This window comes from Pantherophis guttatus, chromosome 1, assembly GCF_059756535.1.
Source record: "Pantherophis guttatus breed Tessera chromosome 1, ASM5975653v1, whole genome shotgun sequence".
Classification (NCBI taxonomy): Eukaryota; Metazoa; Chordata; class Lepidosauria; order Squamata; family Colubridae; genus Pantherophis; species Pantherophis guttatus.
The window spans coordinates 294,367,915-294,392,388 of NC_142063.1; the positions used below are offsets into that span (position 1 = coordinate 294,367,915).

The 24,474-nt window shown below is 36.1% G+C and overlaps 1 protein-coding gene across 10 annotated transcripts in view; it reads right to left on the reverse strand.

Moving 5' to 3' along the window:
* The window catches only part of DNAH14 (dynein axonemal heavy chain 14), a 225,867-nt gene that overhangs the window by 31,280 nt on the left and 170,113 nt on the right, over positions 1 to 24,474 (reverse strand). For all 10 annotated transcript variants that reach the window (XR_015731515.1, XR_015731514.1, XR_015731511.1 and 7 more), the window contains 7 exons: positions 17,944 to 18,084; positions 13,139 to 13,354; positions 12,647 to 12,877; positions 10,341 to 10,462; positions 7,720 to 7,964; positions 1,461 to 1,879; positions 1,166 to 1,361 (listed from right to left, as the gene is read on the reverse strand). Coding sequence is in view for 4 of the 10 variants with exons in the window: in XM_087883153.1 (XP_087739279.1) it covers positions 1,166 to 1,361; positions 1,461 to 1,879; positions 7,720 to 7,964; positions 10,341 to 10,462; positions 12,647 to 12,877; positions 13,139 to 13,354; positions 17,944 to 18,084 (1,570 nt within the window). In the remaining 6 variants the exon portion in view is untranslated. The remainder of the gene's footprint in view (positions 1 to 1,165; positions 1,362 to 1,460; positions 1,880 to 7,719; positions 7,965 to 10,340; positions 10,463 to 12,646; positions 12,878 to 13,138; positions 13,355 to 17,943; positions 18,085 to 24,474) is intronic.

Consider the following 24,474-nt stretch of genomic DNA (forward strand, 5'->3'; position numbering starts at 1 on the left):
TTTTCTCTGATTCCAAAAGAAAGAACCTGGAATAATGGATTTAAGTTATTGGAAGACAGATTTAAGTTATTGGATTTAAGTTATTGGAAGACAGAATATTAAAAAAATATTAGAAAAAACTTCCTAAAAATAAGAACAATCCTACATCAGAACAATTTATCAAGAGAATCATTTTCCCTCTACCCTTCATCAATGTGTTCAAGTAAAGATTAGATACTCACCTGTCTGATATGCTTCAGTTAAGTGCCCAGAATTGTCAAATAGGAAAATATAATTTGGATTCTAGCACTCAATAGGTGCTTGGTGGATCTTGAAAGCCTGTGTGGCTTTCTAAAGCTACGATTCTATGATTTTAATACAGAAGAAATCAAATATCTACTTGGGAATAGATAGCAGGTACTTCTGCTGTCTCCACTGTTAAAATAGATAAGAAAATAATAAAGCAACTGAAGGAAAACAACAAAATTAAAAGCCAAGAGAAAAGGAATGTATACAAGTCCCTGTTGTCTGATGGCATGGGTTTGACCAGAAAAGCTAAATACATCTGCTTACGCTTTGGAAGAAACATCTGTAGGAATAGATATCTGATCTGAGAAATGTCAGGAAAAGAGAGGAAAAAAATAAAAGTTTGTTATTCATTTAATTGTTCCTTTTTCTCTTATCTTAAGTCATGTGAGGTACCGGTAGTTCTCAACTTACAATCTTTCATTTAGTGACTCTTCGAATTTATAACAGCACTGAAAAAAGTGACTTATGATTATTTTTCAGACTTATAAAACACACACATATGCACACATACATATATAGATACACAAACCCTTACATTTAGAAAATTATACTATTAATAATGCCCACTATATTAGAAAATATATATAAAGCTTTGGGAAATTTTTGATTAATTTTTCTCAGTATTCACGTTTCTTATTTTGACAATTTTCAACCCAGTTCACAAAAATTTCAGGGACAGCATTATAAAATCTAAAAGTAATTGCTTAGCTCAAATGAAATATGGTATATTGATTACTTATAGTTTTCTATGGCCAATTCTTATTATAATTTTACATGTATGTTACATATTTACTCAAGGATGATGAAATCCATTCCTGAGAGCACATTATTATCTTTATACATTTCTTTACTGAAAATATGAATATTTTTTGTTTACCAGTACAGTCAGAGATTGATAGTTGTTTAATGTTTGCTATCATGCTAGAGTACAGGAAGAAATTCCACTCATTCTCTGATATAAATCCAAGCTTATTTGTGAACACATTTTCACCACAATTATTTTTCATGATTGCTGTGCACAGTAGGAAAGCAAAGCATAGCTTATTTTTATTGAACAAAGCTGAAGAAACTGTCTGCAAAATAAAAAAACACATTAACATTGCCACATTTGGCAAATACATATGCAAATCCTATTAGCTGAAAATAATTTATGTATTATAATATTTAAGTACCTCATAGACATGATATGTTAGTGTCTCAATTATGTCATTAATATGTATTTTGAACTGATCTATCTCAGTTTCACTTTCCGTTAATGTTTCTTCGCTTTGTACCTTATATTCACTTATTTTTGTACTTGAAAGAGCATCATTGAGAGAAATGTCACTTTTCTGCACAATGTCTATAGAGTCTACAAAGATCTTATGAAACCAATTCAGTGAAAACTGATAGACATGGTTGATGTGTATAAGATCTGATATTACAAAATAGAGCACAGCACCACGAGTTGCTATAGGAATATACGCTTTACGCAATCCTTCTATGGTGATTTCTGTTGCTGCTGAATCTGCTACACGCTGAAAAATCTCTGACGAAGTAATCTTTGTTCGCTGCAAATTTTCAATGAGATCTTGGTCATCTAAAAGGTGCCCTGTAAAAAAGTGTAATTGAATTATATAATAGAATAAATTAAATAATTATATTTTTTAAATTAAATATTTACTTTACAAACCAGAAAGCAGTATAAAAAGGGAGCCTTATTAGCAAAGTTATGAAACTAGTAAAAGATAGTTTTATGTGACATTACTAGAACTATGTATCTATTTGGATCTGAAAACTCCTGGGGGAAAAAGGAAACCTTGCTGCAGTTGTTGGAACCATTTTTAAAAGGCTGCATCTTTTCCTGGCCTCACATTGTAGCTGCCTGGTCCCAGAGAAACACATATTTTTACTTATGGAAATGCCTGTTGTTGGGGTTCTTGTAAATAAAAATTGCCAGGGGAATACACTGGGACTATGACAGTAGTGGGTTTCACTTATAATAATAAATGAAAATGATGACCGAGAGGAAAACAAAATAGAAAACAACGAACTCAGGTCAGAGATATTAAAACTGTTAAAAAGCCAGAAGAATGATGAAAGCCTCATCGCGAACCTCCAAGATATGCTGAAAAACAGCGGAGCAGCGAAAGAGAAGCACATCACTACTGAAAAGCCAAAAGATGCAAAAATAGTAAGTGATACGATTACAGAGAAAAATGCTGTGAAGAAGAAAAACGGTGATCCCGCGCAAAATTTCGAATGGCAGCCATTTTGGTTTCAACAGAACCCCAGGGTGAGCGAAGCAGAGCCAATCAGAAAACTTGATTCAAAATTTCTGGCGCGAAAGACATTACTAGATAACGAAAATGAAAAAGAAAAGCTAAACACCTCAGAAGGATCAGAATCGGAAAGTGAAGATGATCCAACAGACACACAAATAAAGTCAGCAATGAAAACGCTTTTTGCTGCATTTGGACCGAAACTAAAGATTACCAAAAAATCAACTAGAAAGCAAGCGAGCAAACCAACGCCTCAAAATCTACCCGCTCCCATCCTGACGATGAGAGCACTGACGCCTGAACCCAGAGAGCCCTGCAGATACCGCCCCACACCGCAGATCGATGCAAGCACCAACGCTCTCAAGAGAAGAAAAAGAACAACCGCCATCATCAGGACTCCCAAGATCGAGCCGGAGACCAATTCATCTGAGGAGGAGCAGAGCGAGCGAGCCACAACGACGAGAACCTCTCACGACGACTCCAGGAATGAAATGAGCAACGCGCATGCGCAGGACTACGCAGACGCTCCAGGAAGACATGAGTTGCTGAAAGGATCGTGCAGACTCGTTGCGAGCATCCCCACGCCGTTTTGTAATTTCCAGCATTTACGAGACCACGGACTACCCCCGGTTGTAAGTAATGGACCCAATAATGTCGGAAACTTGCCCAGTGACTTCCCAAAGCTGAGAATAGATGGCATTAATTTACAAGAGTGGTATCAGCAGCTCCAGGTTGTCTTTATGAAAGAAAACTTACTGTTTTTTTATCACTAATCCCCCAAAAAGACCTTGGACTCTAAAGTTAGACTGCTTACACCATAGAGCATTTTTCTTATTAATTTCTAGTGTATCTCCTGCAATGTATCACAGCATTAAGCAAAATCTGACTGTCTCAGAAATTATTCAATGCATGTTCAATTTATTTCACAGTGATAGTGTAGCTACTACCACAAGAATGTCTAAAGATTTCTTTTCTTCTAGGATAAAACCAGGGGTTTCCATAAGTGAACATTTAATATCTTTAAACAAAATTAGAGCTGAACTGCATTTAAGGGGGGAGGTGATTTCAGACCAAACGATGAAAAGTGTTATCATCAACTCACTTGACCCATCATGGGATAATTATATGTCACATTTAGACACAATCAATCTAGGATACTTATCCATAGAAAGTCTATCCAATAAGTTAATAGCTGAAGACAATTCAAGGAGGAGCCGCTCTAACAACCACATAGAACACAAACCATATAGAAAGGTAGCTTTTCAAGAAAGATATCATGAAACATTTAAATGCCACAACTGTGGATCCAAGGAACACAATAGGAGAGATTGCCCCAAAATTCCAAAAGAAAGACATAGGTCAGAACACAGAAATAAATACAACTATAGACAGTCTTCCATTGATAGACATAGATATAGAAGCCCACCAAATTATAAAGAGCATAGAGGGGGCAGAGATAATTCAAAGGATAGAAAATCTGGTTCACTGAATGGACTAAACAAACAAGACAACACTAACATACAGCAAACTGAGAACAATAATTGGCTTATTGATTCTGGAGCAACTAATCATACCACTAATAATAAAAGTATATTATCTTCATTTGTAGAAGATAAATTTGTAATAAAGGTAGCTAACCAAGAAAAGGTCCAAGTAATAGGTAGAGGAAATGTAACCTTACCTGGCCTAGGAAAAATAGAGGGGGTATTACTAATACCTGAAATACCTCATAACATACTAAGTGCCATAAAACTAAGCAGAGATTATGATATTAATATTGTGTTTTCAAAAGGAAAAGCGACTTTGGAGAAAAATAAAATAGATATAGGTACAGTAATGATTAAAGGAGGCCTACCTTATTTAATAACAAAGGAGAAATGGTTACACAACATTGATTCAAATATGGAAGATTGTATTGAACTAGATAATGGAAACATTAGTAACAGTGACAATGATGAATGTAAAGTAACTCATAATCACAAGGATGCACATAATGAGAAAAAACCGAAAATAGGTAAGCCAATTCATGATGAGTGTGCTCATATTTTACATAGGAAGTTAGGACATGCCAGTTTTCCTGTAGTACAAAAAATGACTGAACACGCAGAAGGTGTTAAAATAAAAAATTGTGAAAACTATTTGGAATGCTCAGTATGTAAGTCTACAAAACTCAAAACTAGTCCCAGGCCTAGAAAATCAACAAGGTCAACCAACAAAATTTTTGATTTAGTACACATGGACCTGGTTGGTCCACTAACTCCATCAATCACTTATAAAAAACATTACTTCTTAACCATTGTGGACGATTATAGTCGTTATGGATTTGTTTACACATTAAAACATAAAGATGAAACTTTTCAGAAATTTAAAGAATTTTACAAACGCGTAGAAACTCAACACAATATCAAAATAAAACAAATCATGACAGATAGGGGATGTGAATTCATGTCTAAGGAATTCTCCCAATGGCTGAAGGACAAAGGAATGTTACATTACACATCTAGCCCATTTTCTGCATTCCAAAACGGAATTGTAGAGAGAAAGAACTCAACATTACAAACCATGATTAGATGCACATTGGAAGATGCTGGCTTAAGCAAACAATTCTGGTCAGAAGCCCTACAATATTCCAATTACACACAAAATAGAACTTGGTCCAGCATTGTAAATAAGACACCATATGAAGTGATGTATAATAGGAAACCAAAATTAGCACACATGCACATATTTGGAGTCACTGCAGACGTACACATGCCTAAACAATTAAGAAGAAAAGGAGAAAATGTGTCTAGAAGACTTAGATTTATGGGATATGAGACGGGTACAAAAGGATACAGATTCATTGATAATAATAACAAATTTATAGTTTCCAGAATAGCTGTGTTCCATGAACAGGCCAACTGGTCTAAAATACATCTTAATGAAATATTCCCAAGCAACAACACAGATACAAAGCCCCAAGAAAAAAGAACTATAGAAAAGCAAAATGACAACAAACATAGAAACAAAACCAAAACATGGACAAACAGTCAACACAAAATAAAGACAGATACATTAACAAAAAAGGAAGCAAGATATTTGCATGATAATAATAGTAAACCTGAAAAAACAATTAGAAACACCAGAAATCAAATGCCAAATAAGTACAAGGATTATATAATGCATATGAACGGAGAATCAACGACACCTAATACATATGAGGAAGTGTTAAAACTTCCTCCTAAAGAAAAAGAAAAATGGGAATTAGCAATGACAAAAGAGATGGAAAGTTTACAAGGATTAGATGTGTTTACACCTGCAATTGCACCAAAGGACAAAACTATTATTGGCACTAGGTGGATATATAAAATTAAAAATTTAGAGGGAGGCAATACTCTATACAAAGCTAGATTAGTTGCACAAGGTTATGCACAGAAATATCCCGAGGATTATACTGACACATACTCCCCCACAGTAAGAACTGAGAGTGTCAAAACAGCTCTAGTTGTAGCATCAGCACTCAATCTCGATGTATTCCAATATGACATACAGACTGCGTATTTACACGCAAAATTAGATAAGGAAATATATGTAAGAGCACCTCACAGTCAATACACAAACAAGAATGAGACTTGGTTATTAAACAAAAGTTTATACGGGTTAAAACAATCTGGTAAATGATGGTATGATTGTTTAGTAAAAGTACTTAAAACTATGGATTTCAGTGCTACTACTGCTGATAACTGTTTCTTTGTTAAAAAGGGTGATGATTACATAGAATTTGTATTGATCTATGTGGATGACATTTTGTACATAGGTAAACATAAAGAAAGAAGAGAAACATTTGTAACAAAGCTAAATGAACATTTTTCACTGAAATCTTTAGGCAAAGTAAATAAGTATCTTGGTGTTCAAATTAGTAAAACTAGAAGGGGATTCAAGCTTTCTCAGAGAGATAAGATCATAGAGCTCTTGAACAAATGTAATCTAAGCGATGCCAAACCCTGTGACACTCCTATGCAGACTGACTTTCTAAGGAATGCAGATGAGTCATCCCCTGAGTTCAAAGATAACACATTCTATAGATCAATCATAGGCTCCCTTCTTTACATTTCCAATTGGACCAGACCTGATATCGCTTTACCCCTCAATTTATTGTCCAGACATGTCAGCAAACCAACAATGTACCATTGGGAAGCTGTCAAAAGGATATTAAGATATTTAAAGAATACCTTAGATTTTTGTTTGATATTAGAGCCTAATAATGTCAAGGAGCCAAACCTCACATGTTACGCAGATGCAGATTGGGCTGGAGACACTTCATGCAGAAAAAGTACATCTGGTTATATATTCCTCCTTAACGGTTGTCCAGTTTACTGGTACACTGGCAAACAAGATTTAGTGGCCACTTCAACAACAGAAGCAGAATATGTCTGTCTATCTAAAGCAGCAAATAACCTTGTATGGTTTAATGACTTAATTTCTGACATCTGGAAAAAACCTGCCTTGCCTTTTGTCATGCATGAGGATAATAAAGCGGCTATCGAAATATCTAGATCTGACGCCATTGGACAAAGGTCCAGACATATAGATATAAAATTTAAACATGTGAGACAGTTATCTCAGGATGGATTTATTAAAGCGGTGCATTGTGAGACATCAGAACAACTAGCTGACATATTAACAAAACCTTTGCCATCTAAGCAACATAAATACCTGACTTCTAAGTTATATGTTTTGTATTGTTCTGAATCTGAATGTAATTGGTGTAGCATATCGAATCGGCATTTAGAGGGGGATTTGTCACAAGTAAATGCCTTATTCTCCAATATGTAAATAGTATATGAACGGGATATCAGGGGTTAATTTATTCTTCACTTCTTAATGTATTCATACTTCACCACTCCCATATCTAGCTCCACCCATTGTATATATAAGAAGCTGCACGCACTCATTCTTTGCTTCTATCTGTGAATATTCAGTGAAAATAGAATGCCTTGCGTAAATAAAGAGAGATATATTTGAACTATTAATTCTTAAATGATTTATTGAGCCTGATCCTGAAAACATTGCAACAGAAACATTATTTTCAAAAAAATGAAGTTTTTGGCCTTTGAATTCTATTTAATAACATTTTATACTTTCTGCAAAATGATATAGAATATATAAAATTTTTTGAAGTTTTATTTACCACTTGTTCTTTGCAAAAGTTGAAGTGATCTTTGTTCATATTCATGTAGTGCTACCAGATCAATTGATATACTTTCCATCAAGTTGCAGTACTGTTTTTCAAGTTCAGGTTTTTCCTTATTTACAACCGCAGATAAAAGCTGATTTTGCAAACCATGGAATGTTAAAGTGAAGTTTATCATTGTAACAATATTGCATGTTGCTGGCAAAAAATGAGGATTGGGTTTCTGCGTTGTCAGATATAATCTGAAATAATCACAAATATTTATAAAGCTTTTTCATACAGAAAAGCAATCTATGTCATAATCTTTAATTATAACTCATATCCATTAGGAAAAAAAATCCTCTGCACAGATCTAATAAGTAAATATTACTTTTTTATATGTTACATGATTTCAGATTTTGTAATATCATAAAATATTACAATATTATATTTTTTATATTAAAAAGAACATCTAGTATCATCCAACATGATGATGGAGCCAAGGTGGTGCAGTGTTAGAGTGCAATACTGCAGGCTATTTCAGCTGACTGCTAGCTGCAGTTCGGCAGTTCAAATCTCACTGGCTCAAGGTTGACTCAGCCTTCCATCCTTCTGAGGTGGGTAAAATGAGAACCCAGATTGTTGGGGGCCATATGCTGACTCTGTAAACCACTTAGAGAGGGCTGTAAAAGCACTATGAAGCAGTATATAAGTCTAAGTGCTATTGCTATTGCTAACATCCTGAATATTTTTTTTCTAGAGCCAAATTTTTATTTATTTTCTTACTTGCATTTTATCTAAAATGCTAGTGTATTAAGACCTTAATGACATAAAACAGGCTATCTAATATAAGGGAATACCAGTATAACACTGTCTGGTTGTTAAGATTTGCATCTTTGGAAGCTTGTTCCACCCCCCACTTTCAGAGGAGCTTTTCCAGCATATGGAAGCTTATTATTTATATAATAATGTGGCATGGCTTTTGCTTGACCTGCATTTTAAAAATCTGTAAAGTTGTATTATGTTTTCAGGGCCTCTTTTTCTCTAATTTTTCTTTTTCCTTTTTAAATTTTGAGTAGAACAACTGGACATTTCAACTGGAGTGACTCAATAAGGAATCACTAAGGAATCTAAGAAATGTTCATGAACAGGGTGGTTTGAATGTATAGAACGGAAAGACTGTGACTAAGTCTATAGAAGTCTAAATTAAAATATCTCTAATATAAATTTATATAATAATAATAGTATTTTAGGAACTTCTAACAAGGTAAAAAGAATGATCTAACATTATTTTTTCTTACATTGCATCTGCAATCTGCTTTTTTCTAAGTCATAGCAATTATTTTGCACGTTCTTGGATGGAATAATTAGGCTGTGTTGTGAATAATACATTTTCAGGCACTTTCCTACTTGGTTTCTTCTTTTTATTCTGTACTATTGTATGTCTCAGTCTCCTCGTGTTTAGTTTCTAGTCCCATGATCATTCTCCCTCACTAATTAATTATTGACCAATTAGATATCCATATGCCCTATTATAAAACAACACAGGATTAAAACATATACTTTTGAGAATATGGCATGTGGAAGTAGTTTCCACTCTTTCTCTAACTTCTTCTCTATTGTCTGGAAGAATAGAGTTGACTAATGAATTGTGGGGTGCAAAGAAAGGGCAGATTTCTTTTCCACCCTGCTATTTTTGGACATCTATAAATCCTCTAAGCTTTCAATTTTATAGGACAAAAAGAACACAGACATATGATAAACATATGTCTTGCCTTAAGTTTAATTGTTAAGAAAAATACTCCTTTTGTATTTTTATATTATTCAATATAAAAGGGAAAGGTAAGCACTAGGGCCAAATATTCCAGGTAAATATGCTCAGATGATTTAATGATCTTCATCAACTGATACTTAGTTCTAACGCAACAGTATGAATCTCACTAGAGAAATAATATATGAGTGGCCACTGTGGTAGCTATTAAGATACCTGAAGAGAAAAGTGTTTTGGAATGTACAGGAGTGCTCACACAGTATCTACTGTTAACCCCTTAAAATAGCTGCATCTTTTCCCAGATTCGTTTTCTTCTGTAATATAATCACATAAATAATAATAAAATGCATAATCATTAGGTATAAAGAATTACTGATCGATACTGATTGATACTATACATGCATACACATAAACTTTTCTGCTGGAATCCAAGATGCTAGATACTTTTAGTAGCTCTGTTGCTTGTGAACTGCACTGGATTTAATAGTGCATAACTTATTATGGCTTTCTGTGCTGCACATGGTTTTATATACTTTGATACTGTTTTTAAAATAATTTTAATCTAGCAATAGACAATTTCCAAATAACAACATTCAGCAATTCAGTAGTAAAATCTGGTCATGGCATTTCTGGTTATAACAGTGCAAATATTAGTACAGTAATATAGTTTTGACCTAGTGGCCATTATATTTCCTTATTGGGAATTTGCTTGCAAATAATCCACATGAATAAATTCTAACAAATGTTTAAATATATCCCATGACTTGGGAATATTTAGAAGCCTTTTTCTGTCTTTCAAAGTACAAATTTTTGTTAGGTTGAACATAAAGTGTAGGCTTAAAATTATTCAATTTATACAAGCAATTACCGAAAGTCTGAATTGTACTGAATTTCAGAATCTGCTATTCTAATGAATTCTTGTCCTCCTTTTTTGTAGATCTCCTTGCTTAAGATTGATTTTATATTTGAATCCAATGTTTCAGGAAAATCCTAAAAAAACCAAGAGTACAGTCAATATTATAAGTAAGTAACTTTCCTGTTCTTTGAAAAAGGCACTTCCTATAGTAATTAAGATACTCTATACTTTGCTCTTTTTTGATGAGGAATTGCTTCCAGTGCGGAACACTAATGTATTGTTTAATGTATTGTTACAGACTAACAATACACAAAACATTATAAATTGATCACAATATAAGAGGCATGAATGAACAAGAATTCATATTTTATTTCTCACTTTGTCTTTCTCATGCAATTCTTCAATGATGTCTATATGCATGTCAGTATATCTTCAAATCAGCCTCCTTAGCTTTTGCCAGGTACATAGAACATGTGGATTTTTGGCAACATTTTCAAACATGAGGACGAGAGTGACTTGCCTAAAATCACCCTGCTGGGTTTTTGTACCTAAGGAGGACTAGAACTTGAAAATAAAAGTTGAAAACAGGACCAGAACCAGGGGTGAAATGCTCCCGGTTCGGACTGATCCGGTAGCAATGGTGGTGGGTGGTTCAGAGAACCAGTAGCAAAAATCCCTGCATCCCCCCATGCCCAGCTGAGCTGTGCAATCATCAGAGGCTTTTTACTTTTATTTTTAAAAGCATTTTTTCTACAACCTCTTCAGCCAAAAAAATGCTTTTAAAAGTAAAAAAAAAAAAAAAGCCTCCGATGATTGTGCGGCTCAGCTGGGATCGTCAGAGGCTTTTAAAAGCATTTGTTCTACAACCTCTTCAGCCACGCCCACCCAGTCACATTACCCCACCCACCAAGCCACGCCCACAGAACCGGTAGTAACAAATTTTACATTTCACCATGACCAGAAATAAAATCCAATTCCCCATTTCCAGTCTAACCTCTTAACCATTAGCCAGATTGGCTCTCAATGCCTTTAGCAGAAAACTAGAAATGTTTTTATTGTTCAACTATTGCATTGATAGGGAAATGATGTCAATGATAAATTAATTTTCTGATTTGATAACTTGTCTTGTATTATTGGAACTGGAGTGTTTTATTTGATTGTCCAAATAATAACTAAAAGATATCAGTTGGCTGGCTTTCACCTAAAGCTACATTATATAGAACCATGAAATTAATGTCTAATATGAGGAGAAGAAGAAGCAAGACTGTCCATACCACATCATAGCAAAAAGCTAGATGTTGTCTCTCCTAACCATCCTGTTTGAAATGAGTGTTCTAAAATCCAAGATTAAAAAAAACCACAAAAACAAGACTTTTCCTCTCAGAGCAATCTGGAGCTGGGCCATGCATGCTTAGGCTTTGCCAGGCCTGTGTGATTCACCTCCACCTACTGAACTACCAAAGCATTTCCCCACTAAGCTGCAGGTTCAAACTGAGTGGGCGAGTAGGGGGGGGTCATAGGTTACACCCCCCCCTTTCGTTCATGAGAATCTTATTATTCATAAATTAAGCTAAGAATGTTTTTTAAACTTCCCTCTTTCTGCGCCTTCTCGGAAATGCAAAATGATGAGTCACTTAAAACTTTATGCAATATAAAAGGAGAGATGGCATGGCTTTGTGATGAGACAGAAATTAAATACCCAAATTCAACCTACTTTGCAAGAAAACTGCTGTTATTGTTCCCATCTTCATATTTAGCTAAATGTGGCTTTAGTGCTGCAAATGATTTGCTACTGAAGAAAAGAAATCAACTGAATATCACTGAACAAGGAGACTTGAGAATGAAGCTGACTAAATTGGAGTCTAATATAAAATCTCTCTGCATCAAGCTCAAGTATCTCATTAACTTAAGTAGACTAAAGCTGCAATCCTACATCATTTCCCCGGGAGTAAGCCACATTGAAGACAATGGTACTTACTTCTGAGTACACATGCATAGGATTGTGTTGTAAATATAATCTTGAGGTGAGCTCAAATTATATTTTGAATTTGTTAGGTACCTTTATTTTAATATGTATATTTATTTATTAATTTATTTATTGGTTCGATTTATATGCCGCCCTTCTCCGGAGACTCAGGGCGGCTTACAATATGTTAAGCAATAGCCTTCATACATCAGGATTTTAGAGATGCTTAGGTGGGGCATGCCCAAAAAAAGGTTGGGAACCACTGGTATAAGTGCTCATCTTTTACACTGATTGCATTATATTTTTCTTCATTTGTATGTTGGATGGGCTGTCTGTGTTGAACTTGAATTACCTGCAAAAGGACTGAGTCACCAAACTGCAAAGAATATTCAATTGTTCTTAAGTAATTGGCATCTGTAGCACTGATTTGTCTCAATTTGCTGCCTTCCATTTGACATATCCATTTGTAAGCTTGTCTTTCTGGATCAATTAGTAAAGGCCACCGTTGTCCATGTTTAACAAGTATTGCATTTTCTGTAGAGTATTGATCATGTGGCAAACCTGCATTTTGCCATCTGCGGACCTATAAAATGATTTTATAGATTTATTATCTTGGCTATAATATTCCCTCCCCCCATGCACTAATTATAGTAATAATGAACAATCCTGTAAATCATGAAGTATATTTTCTCAAAGAAATTCTAATAAATAATACAACTATTTATTAATTATTTTAACTGATAGAAAGTGTAATCTGAGAAAGAAATGTTAAATTTGAGAACAGTTTTTAGATAAAATTATAAATAAAACAATTTCATTCTTATTTTTTCTCTCTGTTTGTTACCTCATTCTTTTCTGTCATGCAGTTAACCAATGAGTAATTTGGAGAGACCAAAATATTGTTATCACTGCAGAGTTTCAAACTGTCATTGACTAGCTGTTGACGATACCCCGCTGATAACATTCCACTGTAGACAATACAAGCTGCTGATATAAGGACATCACCTACAATTCCTTGCAATCTTTGATCGAGGTTATTAACAGATTCTTTCCAGCGTTCCTAAGGAAGAAAAATACAAAGCTATGTATCATATATTTGAATATTAGTCTTGCTAGTTTGCTTAATTTATATCAGGGGTGAAATTTAGCAGGTTCTGACAGGTTCTGGAGAACCAGTAGCAGAAATTTTGAGTAGTTTAGAGAACCAGCAAATACCACCTCTGGCTGGCCCCAGAGTGGGGTGGGAATGGAGATTTTGCAATATCCTTCCCCCAGGAGTGGGGAAGGAATGGGGATTTTGCAGTATCCTTTCCCTGGAGTGGGGTGGGAATGGAGATTTTGCAGTATCCTTCCCCTGCCATACCCACAAAGCCACGCCCATCAAGCCACGCCCATAGAACCCATAGTAAAAAAAATTGAATTTCACCACTGATTTATATGGTATAGAACTCATAATTCAATGAGAAGTCAAAAGTTGGGAGTTTTGAGTTGCCCACTCCTTTTTTAAAAAATATGTTTTATTTTAAATACAAATAATACAAACATAGTACATATACTGTACATCTAAATACAAAAAAAAGAGGAAAAAATACAAATATTACAGTGCACCCCTCCCCTGGAGACCATTTTTTAAATTTCTTCTATAACTAAAAGATATACAATATATTCCAATTGTGCTTTTATCCCCTCCAAAACAAGATACATTCCTGAGTAGGTTTATTTCTTTTGCCTTCCACCAGCACTGTTTTTATAAAATCCTCCCTTTTTCATTATAATTGTTTGTTTTAATCTTCCTTTTTTAAAATTTAATTTCTGTTAATTTATCATTTGTTGCCATACTCCAAATTTCATTATACTGCTCATTACTTTGAATATCCCAATTTCGTCCCCAATGTTTAGCCATCACTAATTTAGCTGCCATTATCAAATTTAGAATCAATTCCTTTTTTGTTTCATTTATATCCTGTTTTTCCACCAGCAACAGTAATGGAATCCTCGGTGATATATCTAAATTTACATTCAAAAGTGCTCTAATTTCTCTGAACACCACTTCCCATTTTTTTTGTGCAGTATCACAACTCCACCAACAGTGGTGGGTTGCTACCAGTTTGCCCTGGATCGGGCAAACTGGTAGCAGCAGTGGCAGGAGGCTCTGCCCACCTGCCCAGACGCTTCTGCACATACGCAGAAATGTTGTGCAAAAGCATGAGCGTGCATGCACGCACGATCGAACCGATAGCAAACTAAATTGAAACTCACTACTGCCCACCACATACGTTTATATCAGGGGTGACATCTAAAATTTGTTACTACCAGTTCTGTGGGCGTGGCTTGGTGTGTGTGGGGGGTAATGTGAATGGGTGGGCGTGGCCATTTTTTTTTTAACTTTTAAAACCATTTTTTCTACAACCTCTTCGGCGAAGTGGTTGTAAAAAAATGCTTTCAAAAGGTTCTGACGATCCAAGCTGAGTTCCCTGAAAGCCTCTGCTGATCAGGGAACTCAGTTGGTATTGTCAGAGCATTTAAAAGAAAAAAAGGGTTTTTTTCTTTTAAATGCCTTTGACGAGCCACACGATCATCAGAGGCTTTTTTTTTTACTTTTAAAAGCATTTTTTCGGCGGAAGTTGTAGAAAAAATGCTTTTAAAAGTAAAAAAAAAAGCCTCTTATGATTGTGCGGCTCAGCTGGGCATGGGGGGTAGACGCCATATTTCCCAATTTATGCATCAATTGTTCTTTTTTGTGTAAGACTAGAATTGTATCACAATGTCTCTCAGCAATTTTCTTTCCAACCTTTTTGGACCAACTCTCTGTATTACATCAATATCGTATCTTGTAAAGGGGACATCTGGGAGGATCGAGGTAGCCCAGTCCAATACTTCTTGGATCAACTTTGTTTCCTTTTCTTCACTTTTCTCCGGATAAACACGTATCTGTAAATTTGAGCAGCGCTGACGATCCCGTATCTCAATCAAATCCTTTTTCACCTGATGCATCATAGTTATCTGGCTTTTTAACACCCTATCATGTTCTCCCATCTGAGTCCTCACTTCTGTAATATTTTGTGTCATATCCTGACTTTGTTTCACCAAATCTGTTATTCTTACATCAATACTATCTACTTTATAATTTATTTGCTTCAAATCTTCCTTTATACTTATCTTCATTTCTTTTAACTCTTGTAAGAGAACATCAAATTTATCTGATTGAGTCAGTGATTTCTCAGGCGATTTTTTTCTCGCTTCCATTTCTAAGGCTTTTTCTACTCGAATCAGGTGTAACTTTGAAGGTCTAAAAGTCTACTTTGGGTTTTTGCCAAGCACTTTCCACACTTTGACATCCTGAATTTTGACATCCAACCATCAAAAAAGAGCTCTTGATCTTTTAAGAATTTTACAGTCTATAGTCCATAAACGTCACTTCCTCCTTTATTTTGTCCTTATAACTTATCTCCGTAAATGCAACGTAATAAAACTAAATAGATCCAATGGCAGCAATTAACTTTATTACACACACCTTATCAAGGCTCTGTCTTAAAAAATATTTAGTTCTTCCACCTTCTCCAGACCTCAACACTTCGACTGAAAGAAGGGAGTAACGGGCCTTCACACTATATACTCATAAATCAGCTATTATCTTCTCAGCTGTATTCCTTTAAACTCTTTCCAAATTCTTTTTCAGTCTTCCATCATAGGGCCCTTCCTCTCCTGTCTGCCTTCAAAGGCCTCTCAAGTCTCTTAACCAAACATCCAAGCTCAAGGCTCCTCTGAAAAGTGTCCAATTCCAAGTCAAATACAGTCCAATCTTCAGGAGAATAACAAGGGAAATAACTCACATTTCATAATCTCTTAAATTTCATAATCTTTAGATGGGTGCTATATTTTTTAAATTCATTCTCTGCGATGGCCCAGAGAAGGCAGAAATTCAGCATCTGTCGTCCATTCCAGCTAGCTCCGCCCCCTGTTGCCCACTCCTGAAAGTGCCATAAGCGGGTTCAGAAATGTTCTGAGACAGTGCATTCTTACTCTATCTAATCAAGAAAACATTAATGGAAAACAGAAACAAAGAAAGCCAGGCTATTAACTTCTAAAGGTCATCCAATCATCCTAAAGGAATTCCATTCTATTATTTATAACATTGGCTTGCTTTACTTCTTTCACCAAATGGATAACAACCATTTATTTAACAAAGAAAAGCTTGACAACCACTGAAATATGAACTAAATCTTAGTATCTGAGGCTAATAGGCACACATTTTATTCTCCCAGCTATATTAGGAGCAAAATAATAATTGCCATTGTTATATTGATTAAGGTCAAAGGCCCACCTCATCTACAATTACCAGACACTGGGCAAATAGACAACATATCTTCCTTTTTGTTTTCATATCCTCCTTTTCCAGCTCTTTTGAGTATCTTGTTTTTTTGTTTTCACAACAGTAGTCATTCAAACTTTTGTGTACTGTGACCTTGCAAATTGCTTCTTTATTTTCCTCAACTGTCAACAAGCTCAACAGATAAATTTATTTCCTGATTCCAGCAATTGGCTTCAATCTACCTCCTTCAAATCTATAATCACTGTAGTCTGTAGATCACATGATTCCTCATATATTATTGTGATAAAAATTGAAAAGTGCAAGTGTAAAAATAAATAGTGTGTCTTCTTTTTCCCTCATTGTCATCACTACCAATATTTCATGTCCTCCTTTGCCTGTTCAGATATCTGGTAATCTAATCTCATCCACCATACAAACTAAATATCAATTAGAAGATTATAAGGCTTCCAACTAGATGTGAATAGGAGCTCAGAAGCAGTACACCAATTATTTGCTGATCACTGGTATTCCTTTATCTTAGAAATAGTAAGTAGCCATCAAAACAAGTAGCTACAATATGTAATACTTTATTCTCCACGAATGTGACCATATTCTTTCAGAACTATCCAATTTGATGTCCATCATTACTCTTGCCATAGCAAGTTCTACAATGCTTCATGAATCAAAATCCAATGAAGTATGAATACTTTATAAAACCTTGGTAATATTTCTGGGTTCTAGTATGATAAGTGAACTTTTCCCATGCCAAATTTGTCTTTCTTCACAGGGAAGTAAAGAAGGGATTTTATATATTATTTTTTGCACATTTTCTGCTGTTTTTTTTGTGAGCATTGTGAAGCACAATGACCACAGTACTATAGAAATTATTCTGATTGTAGTAACACCAACTATAACCACAAGGGCATTAATATTGGATTTTTGAAAAACACATGGCTTTGTGTTTTTATTAAGCTGTATGTCACAATCTCATGACTATTTATTTGGTCAGTTCCTACTAGGCCAGACAGTATCAGTATATATGTGAAACATCATGTCTGCAATAATAACTCATAACATCATCCAGCTACCACAAGGGTGCTATATCATTAATGAAGACAGGATGAAATGTATTTATTTTCGAATTAGCAGTATATTGGTCATAGGAATCTCAGATATGAGATTTCAGATAAAAACAGTGAGGAAAATCACAATTGTGTATAAAATATAACCCAACACTTAAGTGTAAAATGTAGGAAAGATTCAATGAGAAAAAGCAATTGAAAATATAAGGAATGAAACTTTAACTTAAGCACTAGAACAGATAAAAAAGGTAATACCATTTCATCCTTTAGAGCTGTGCTTAATATAGATGCACTATGTAAACGACGAGTCGTTTGAATTTTTCGGGCTGCAAGTTTTTCCTGTTCAGCAATACTTTCATCATACAATGCTTCTAAATTTTGTTGATGTTGTTCAATCTGAAATTTTAGAATTTTTTAAAATTCTAAATAAGAAAATCTACTTAAAAATGCTACTGAATCAATATTACTTGCTATATTTGCATAATTTTTTTAAAAAAGAAACTCAATAATATCTACTATGAGGCTTTTACAGAGTTACTATCCAGACTCTGAACAAAATTATGCCTACTTAAACATTATTATGCATGAGTTTTCTGAGCAGATTCAGCAGGTCTGCTTGCTTATCTATAGCTGAAGTATTTTTAGTAATCAACTGTGTAGTTTGAATAGAGACCTATCTCTACCTCCCCTTTTTATCAGTTATCAATTTGTCTCCTTTTTTAGTCACTTAAAAAGCATGGGTGAGGGAATCTCACCCATGCTTTATCAGAACAGACAAGCAACTTTGTTTCCCAACTTCACCCTTATGCATCGTTTGCATTATTTTGCAACTAATTTCCCATTCTAAATGATAATCTAACACAACCTTACCAAATGAACATTTTTTCTCTGAACTCTTAACTTCTAGCTGAGAGCTAGAAGTTTATTTAGAATTCATTTTAAACATGAATTAATTGGCAAGTTACTATTGGAGCTTAATATATGGGTGCACACAGCATATACTGTATGTACTCCTCTATGATTCTAACTGCTGGAACTATAAATACAGTAAAGAAGGAGTTTTCACTGAGTAAAGAAGTTTTCACTGGTGGGCTTCCCTCCATCAATCAAGATAGCAACTGATCTTACAAATCTTCAATTCTACTCAGAGGTTTTTTGTAGTGAAAAGGATGAAAGTTTGCTTCTAAGGTTACATGAAAAAGCATCAAAGAATGGCCTAAAGGAATAGGAATTGCAAATGAGATGATACCATTTTATAAAGAGGAAAATAAGATTGTATTCATAAGCATGTTACATCAAGAGAACCATAATACACTATATAATTTTAAAAATATGGAGTACATCACAAAACAGACAGTTGATGACATGAATACTAATCATGTAGATGTATGGAGGTAATGAAAAAATCATGAGTTGGCAAAATGATGATCATCTACAAAGACACTCTTAAGTGAAACTTAGGGCTACATGGATTCCTTCATTTTACTTGGGAATAATACATAAATGGCTTGATACTGTCTTTTACAGGAATGCTTTCTGAAGTTGACTAAAAACTGGCAGTGTTTGTCCTAGGAGCTTTGTAAATGTTAGCCTCCAAAAAGTCAGATGTTTGCCAATTAAACTGTAGTAGAGTAGAGTAGAGTAGAGTAGAGTAGAGTAGAGTAGAGTAGAGTAGAGTAGAGTAGAGTAGACTAGACTAGACTAGACTAGACTAGACTAGACTAGACTAGACTAGACTAGAATAGAATAGAATTCTTTATTGGCCAAGTGTGATTGAACACACACACAATTTGACTTTGGTGCATATGTTCTCGGTGTACATAAAAAGACAAGATACATTTGTCAAGAATCATAAGGTACAACTCTTAATGATAGTCATAGGGTACAAATAAGCAATCAGGAAACAATCAATATCAATATAAATCGTAAGGATACCAGCAACAAAGTTACAGCCATGCAGTCATAAGTGGGAGGAGATGGGTGATAGGAATGGTGAGAAGACTAATAGTAATAATAATGCAGCCTTAGTAAATAGTTCGACAGTTTGAGGGAATTATTTGTTTAGCAGAGTGATGATGTTTGGGGAAATACTGTTCTTGTGTCTAGTTGTCTTGGTTTGCAGTGCTCTATAGCGTCCTTTTGAGGGTAGGAGTTGTTACAATTTATGCCCAGGATGCAAGGGGTAAATATTTGTAAATATTTTCACAGCCCTCTTTTTGACTCGTGCAGTATTATAAAGAACAAGAAGCATTAATACTCTGTCTATTTTAGTCTCAATATTAGCAAAGACTAATTTATTTTTTAATTGAGATAATTAAATATAACCTTAAAATACTTCAGAGTTTTATCTATTGTTTCTTTTTTTTGTGGGCCTTTGAGTTAGCATTGACTCCAGATGGCTACCTGGACAGCAAGATTTCAGAAGTGATTTGTCACTGAATTCTTCCTAGGGCTGAGAGAGAGACTGCCTGGCCCAAAGTCACCCAGCTGTTTTTTGTGCAATGGTTTTCCAGTTTATAATCTAGTTCTTTAACACTACACTAACTTGTCTTTCACATATAAATTACTGTTCCTTTCTGAAGATGATCTTAATTTTTTCTTGTAAAGGTTGAAATATATTGTATTTAAAAAACCCTACTGAATGATGCAAGAAAATTTAAATGGAGTCCCCTTACAAATGATGCCATGCACCATAGCAATAAAACCAAAGGCATGACATGTACTTTTGGAAAGAGACATAACTGCCTGTACCACTGCATTTTTGACCAGCTGAGCTTTGGATATTCTTCAAGAATAGTCCCATGTAGAGAACATTACAATAAACCATTTGGAAGGTAACCAGGGCACGAGTAACTTAGAATATCTGAGTAAATGCAACTGTCAAGCTTCGAAGTATATTTGCTTTAACTTTTACTGCTTCACAGCTTGTCAACAAACGGGGGCGGGGGCGGGGGGGGGCTAGGAATGTATATTCCAGACGATAACAGGAAACTGTCATGGGAACCAAATCTTTCTACAACACCTGGACACCTAACTGGATAATGTGACCTACATTAACGGGGGGAGGGAGGATTCTATACTTCAATATACTTGCTTGATTGGATTAATTAGACGGAACCTTGACAGCAACTGGCACACAACATGAAAGAAACTCCTTATCATGTTTGTGTCCTGCTTGAGTAGGAGTTGTGAGTCCAAAAGGACCCCCAGATTGCATACTGATTCTGTATGGGGCACTGTCATCCCATCCCATCCTGGAGGCAAATTCCAGAATCCAGAAGGCCTTCCAAACCCAAACTCAGTCTTGTCAGGATTAAGCCAGAGTCCATTGATCCCCATCCAAACCCTGACAGTCTCCAGACACTGAGACAGCATCAGATTAGCAGCATCATTTTGCCAATGGCAGAGATGTACAACGGAGTATATCAGCATATTATTGACATCTGAACTCACGGTGTTGCATAAAGTCACCCAGTGGCTTCATGTAGATGTTAAATAGGAGTGGAGAGACTACCAAGCAATGTGGAATCCCACATAGTAGGAACTGAGGCAGAGGTGGGTTTCAGCAGGTTCTGACCAGCTCTGGAGAACCGGTAGTGGAAATTTTGAGTAGTTCGTAGAACCAGTAATAAAAATTCTGACTGGCCCCGCCCCCATCTATTCTCTGCCTCCCAAGTCCCAGCCGATTAGGAGGAAATGGGGATTTTGCAGTAACCTTCCCCTGGAGTGGGGAGGGAATGGAGATTTTACAGTATCCTTCCCCTGCCACACCCACCAAGCAATGCCACGCCCACCAAGCCACACCCACAGAACCAGTAGTAAAAATTTTTGAAACCCACCACTGGACTGAGGGTAGGACCTCTTGCTGCCAATGAAACATTGATGGAACTAGTTTTGGAGGAAGTAAAAACTCAACACAATATAGTGCTGCCCATTCCCAGCTCCCAAAGCCAGTCCAGAAGGATATGGTGGTTGGCAGTATTAAATGCTGTGTAGAGGTCAAGTAGAGCAAAGATGGATGCATTACCTCCATCCCATTCACACCCAAATTCATCCAAAAGTATGACTAATGCTGTTTCTGTTACATACCCAAGCCTGAAATGTGATTGAAAATGGTCAATATAATCTGCTTCACCCAGGTTCCTCTGAAGCTGCTACATGACTACCTTCTCAACAATATTCCCTAAAAATAGATTAGATCTAAAGTTGGTTTCTGGATGTGGGGGCAAATGAATCCCTTTTTAAGGGTGAACCCCTCATTCAAGGAACAATTCACCACAATCAAAACCCAACCACATCACCTCCTGGGTGACTGTAACCACCCAAGAGGAACAAGCACCTAATGAACAGGTAGCCAACTCAGAGTCATGAGGAGCCTGCCCACTTCCTCAAGTATAACAGGCTCAAAAAGGGCAAGACAGTGCCCCAGGCATCTCCACAGGATCTGTATCAAGGTTGGTTTCTAACAATGAATAAAAACAATGTGTGTATGTGTGTGTGTGTGAATAATTCATCTGTCAGAATGCCAGACTTCTAGGAATTCCTTGCTTTAGCTTAAATATTAGTTTGCCAAAAATTATCAGCGGATAGCACAAAAATTGTTGGTACTTGTAAAAGGGGCAGTGCAAAGCAGATAGAAAGATTTTCTGCAGATAGTGAATGAATGAATGAGGACCTAGATTGTGGGGGCAATAAGATGACTTTGTATAAAATATACAAAAGTATGAAGGCTATTGCTTAACGCATTGTAAGCCGCCCTGAGTCTCCGGAGAAGGGCGTCATATAAATCAAATCAAATTTTTAAAAAACTGCTTTGAATAGTATCAAAAGAGGAGTGAAAATAACAGAAGCTAGTGTTCAGGTTCAAGGAAACTGAATAAATTTATTTTGTAAAATACTATTGTGGTTACTGCTTCTTAAGATGATGGGTCTTTTTTTAAAAGGTCTTAACAAAGTAAACATGATAGCTAGATAGCTAGATAAATAAATAAATAAGGAACTAAGCTGCCATACTAGCATAGTATCCTCCCCTCAGTGTGACTGTGGGATCCCATGTTAAACTGTAGATCACATCCTGACTGTTATAAGCTGAAGGCATATACTGGTCCAGTATCTGATTCTCCTCCCCACACACACACACATATATAAACAATGTTGCACTTCAATGGTTAGATGGCCTAGACCCGTGATGGCGAACCTATGGCATGCGTGCCACAGGTGGCACATGGAGCCATGTTGGTGGGCACGCGAGCGTTGCCCTAGCTCAGCTCCAGCATGCATGCGCGCACTGGCCAGCTGATTTTTGGCCCTTCTGGGCCCAACGGAAGTCGGCAAATGGGCCGTTTCCGGCCTCCAGAGGGCCTCCAGGGAGGTGGGGAAGACTGTTTTTTTCTCTTCCCAGGCTCCTAGAAAACCTCTGGAGCCTGGGGAGGGCAAAAAAACCAGGACTACTAGGCCCACTGTGCCATCACATGCCAAAAGCGGGGGGAGCATGGGTGGGTCGTGCACGCATGCGTGGGGGGGCAGGACACATAGAATTATGGGTGTGGGCACACACGCACGCAACCACCCCGCATTCCCCCAGCTTTTGGCACGCGATGGCAAACCCTGAATATAGATCTTTTTAACATTTGTATTTATTGTGTTTTAATAACCTAGGGTAAATATTAATAAATATTGCTAGGCCATGTATGATATGCCATATGGTAAATAAATAAATAATGAGAAATAAACACCACAAACAGCAAAGCAGTTACAATCTAAAACTAAGAAAATGACAGAAAAGTTGCCAAGTGTTTGAGTGTTCCAGAGCTTTTTGATAGGCAAGATGTGAGAGATATGTGTTTTCTGCATTTATATTATCTTTGTTTTCTTGATGTTAAGGTGCAGTCCAAATTTTTCATTTTCATCTTTGACTCTCAGGTTTAGCCATTCCAGATTCTCCTTGCTTTCCACGAGCAATGTTGTATCATCTGCATATCAGAGGTTGTTGATAGTCCTACAACTGATTTTAATCCCAATGGTAGATTCCTCCAAATCTGCATTTATCATTAACTATTTCTGTGCACGTTGAATAGTATAGATGACAGGATGCAACTTTGACAAGTGCCTTTTCCAATTCTGAACCATTTTGTGTCTCCATATTCCATTCTTACAGTGGCTGTTTGATCAGAGTACAATGACTGAATGAGCTGGATGTGATGTGGTGATTTTCCAAGTTCTTTGAGGCAATTCCAGAGCTTGTCATGGTCAACACAGTTGAAGGCTTTTGTGTAATCAATGAAACACATGTAGAGGTCTTTTTGGTATTACTTTGCTTTTTCCATACCCAATGTAGATTGGCAATATGACCATGCATTTCTCTTCTTTTCCAAAATCCTGCTTCCACATGAGCAGTTCTCTGTTGGTGATTGGATTCAAATGTTGCTGGATTATCTTCAAGAGAATTTTGCTCACATGTGGTATCAAGGCTATGATCTGTTGTTGGAACAATCTTTTATATCACCTTTCTTTGATATTGGGATAAATATTTGACCTTTTCTATTCTTTTGGCCATACACTTCATACACTTTGGCAAAGTGCTGTCAGTGTTTTTGTTTGCAGCAACTCTGCAGGAATTCCATCAACTCCTGTGGCTTTGCAATTAGGCAACTGGTTGAGTGCCCACAATCCTCCTCCTCCTCCTTCTCCAGGATATCTGGTTCCATTTCTGGTAGGTCAGCTTCTCCTTTTATGGCTTGGTCTTGTTTTTTATTTGTGTAAAGTTGGTCTGCATATTCCCACCAT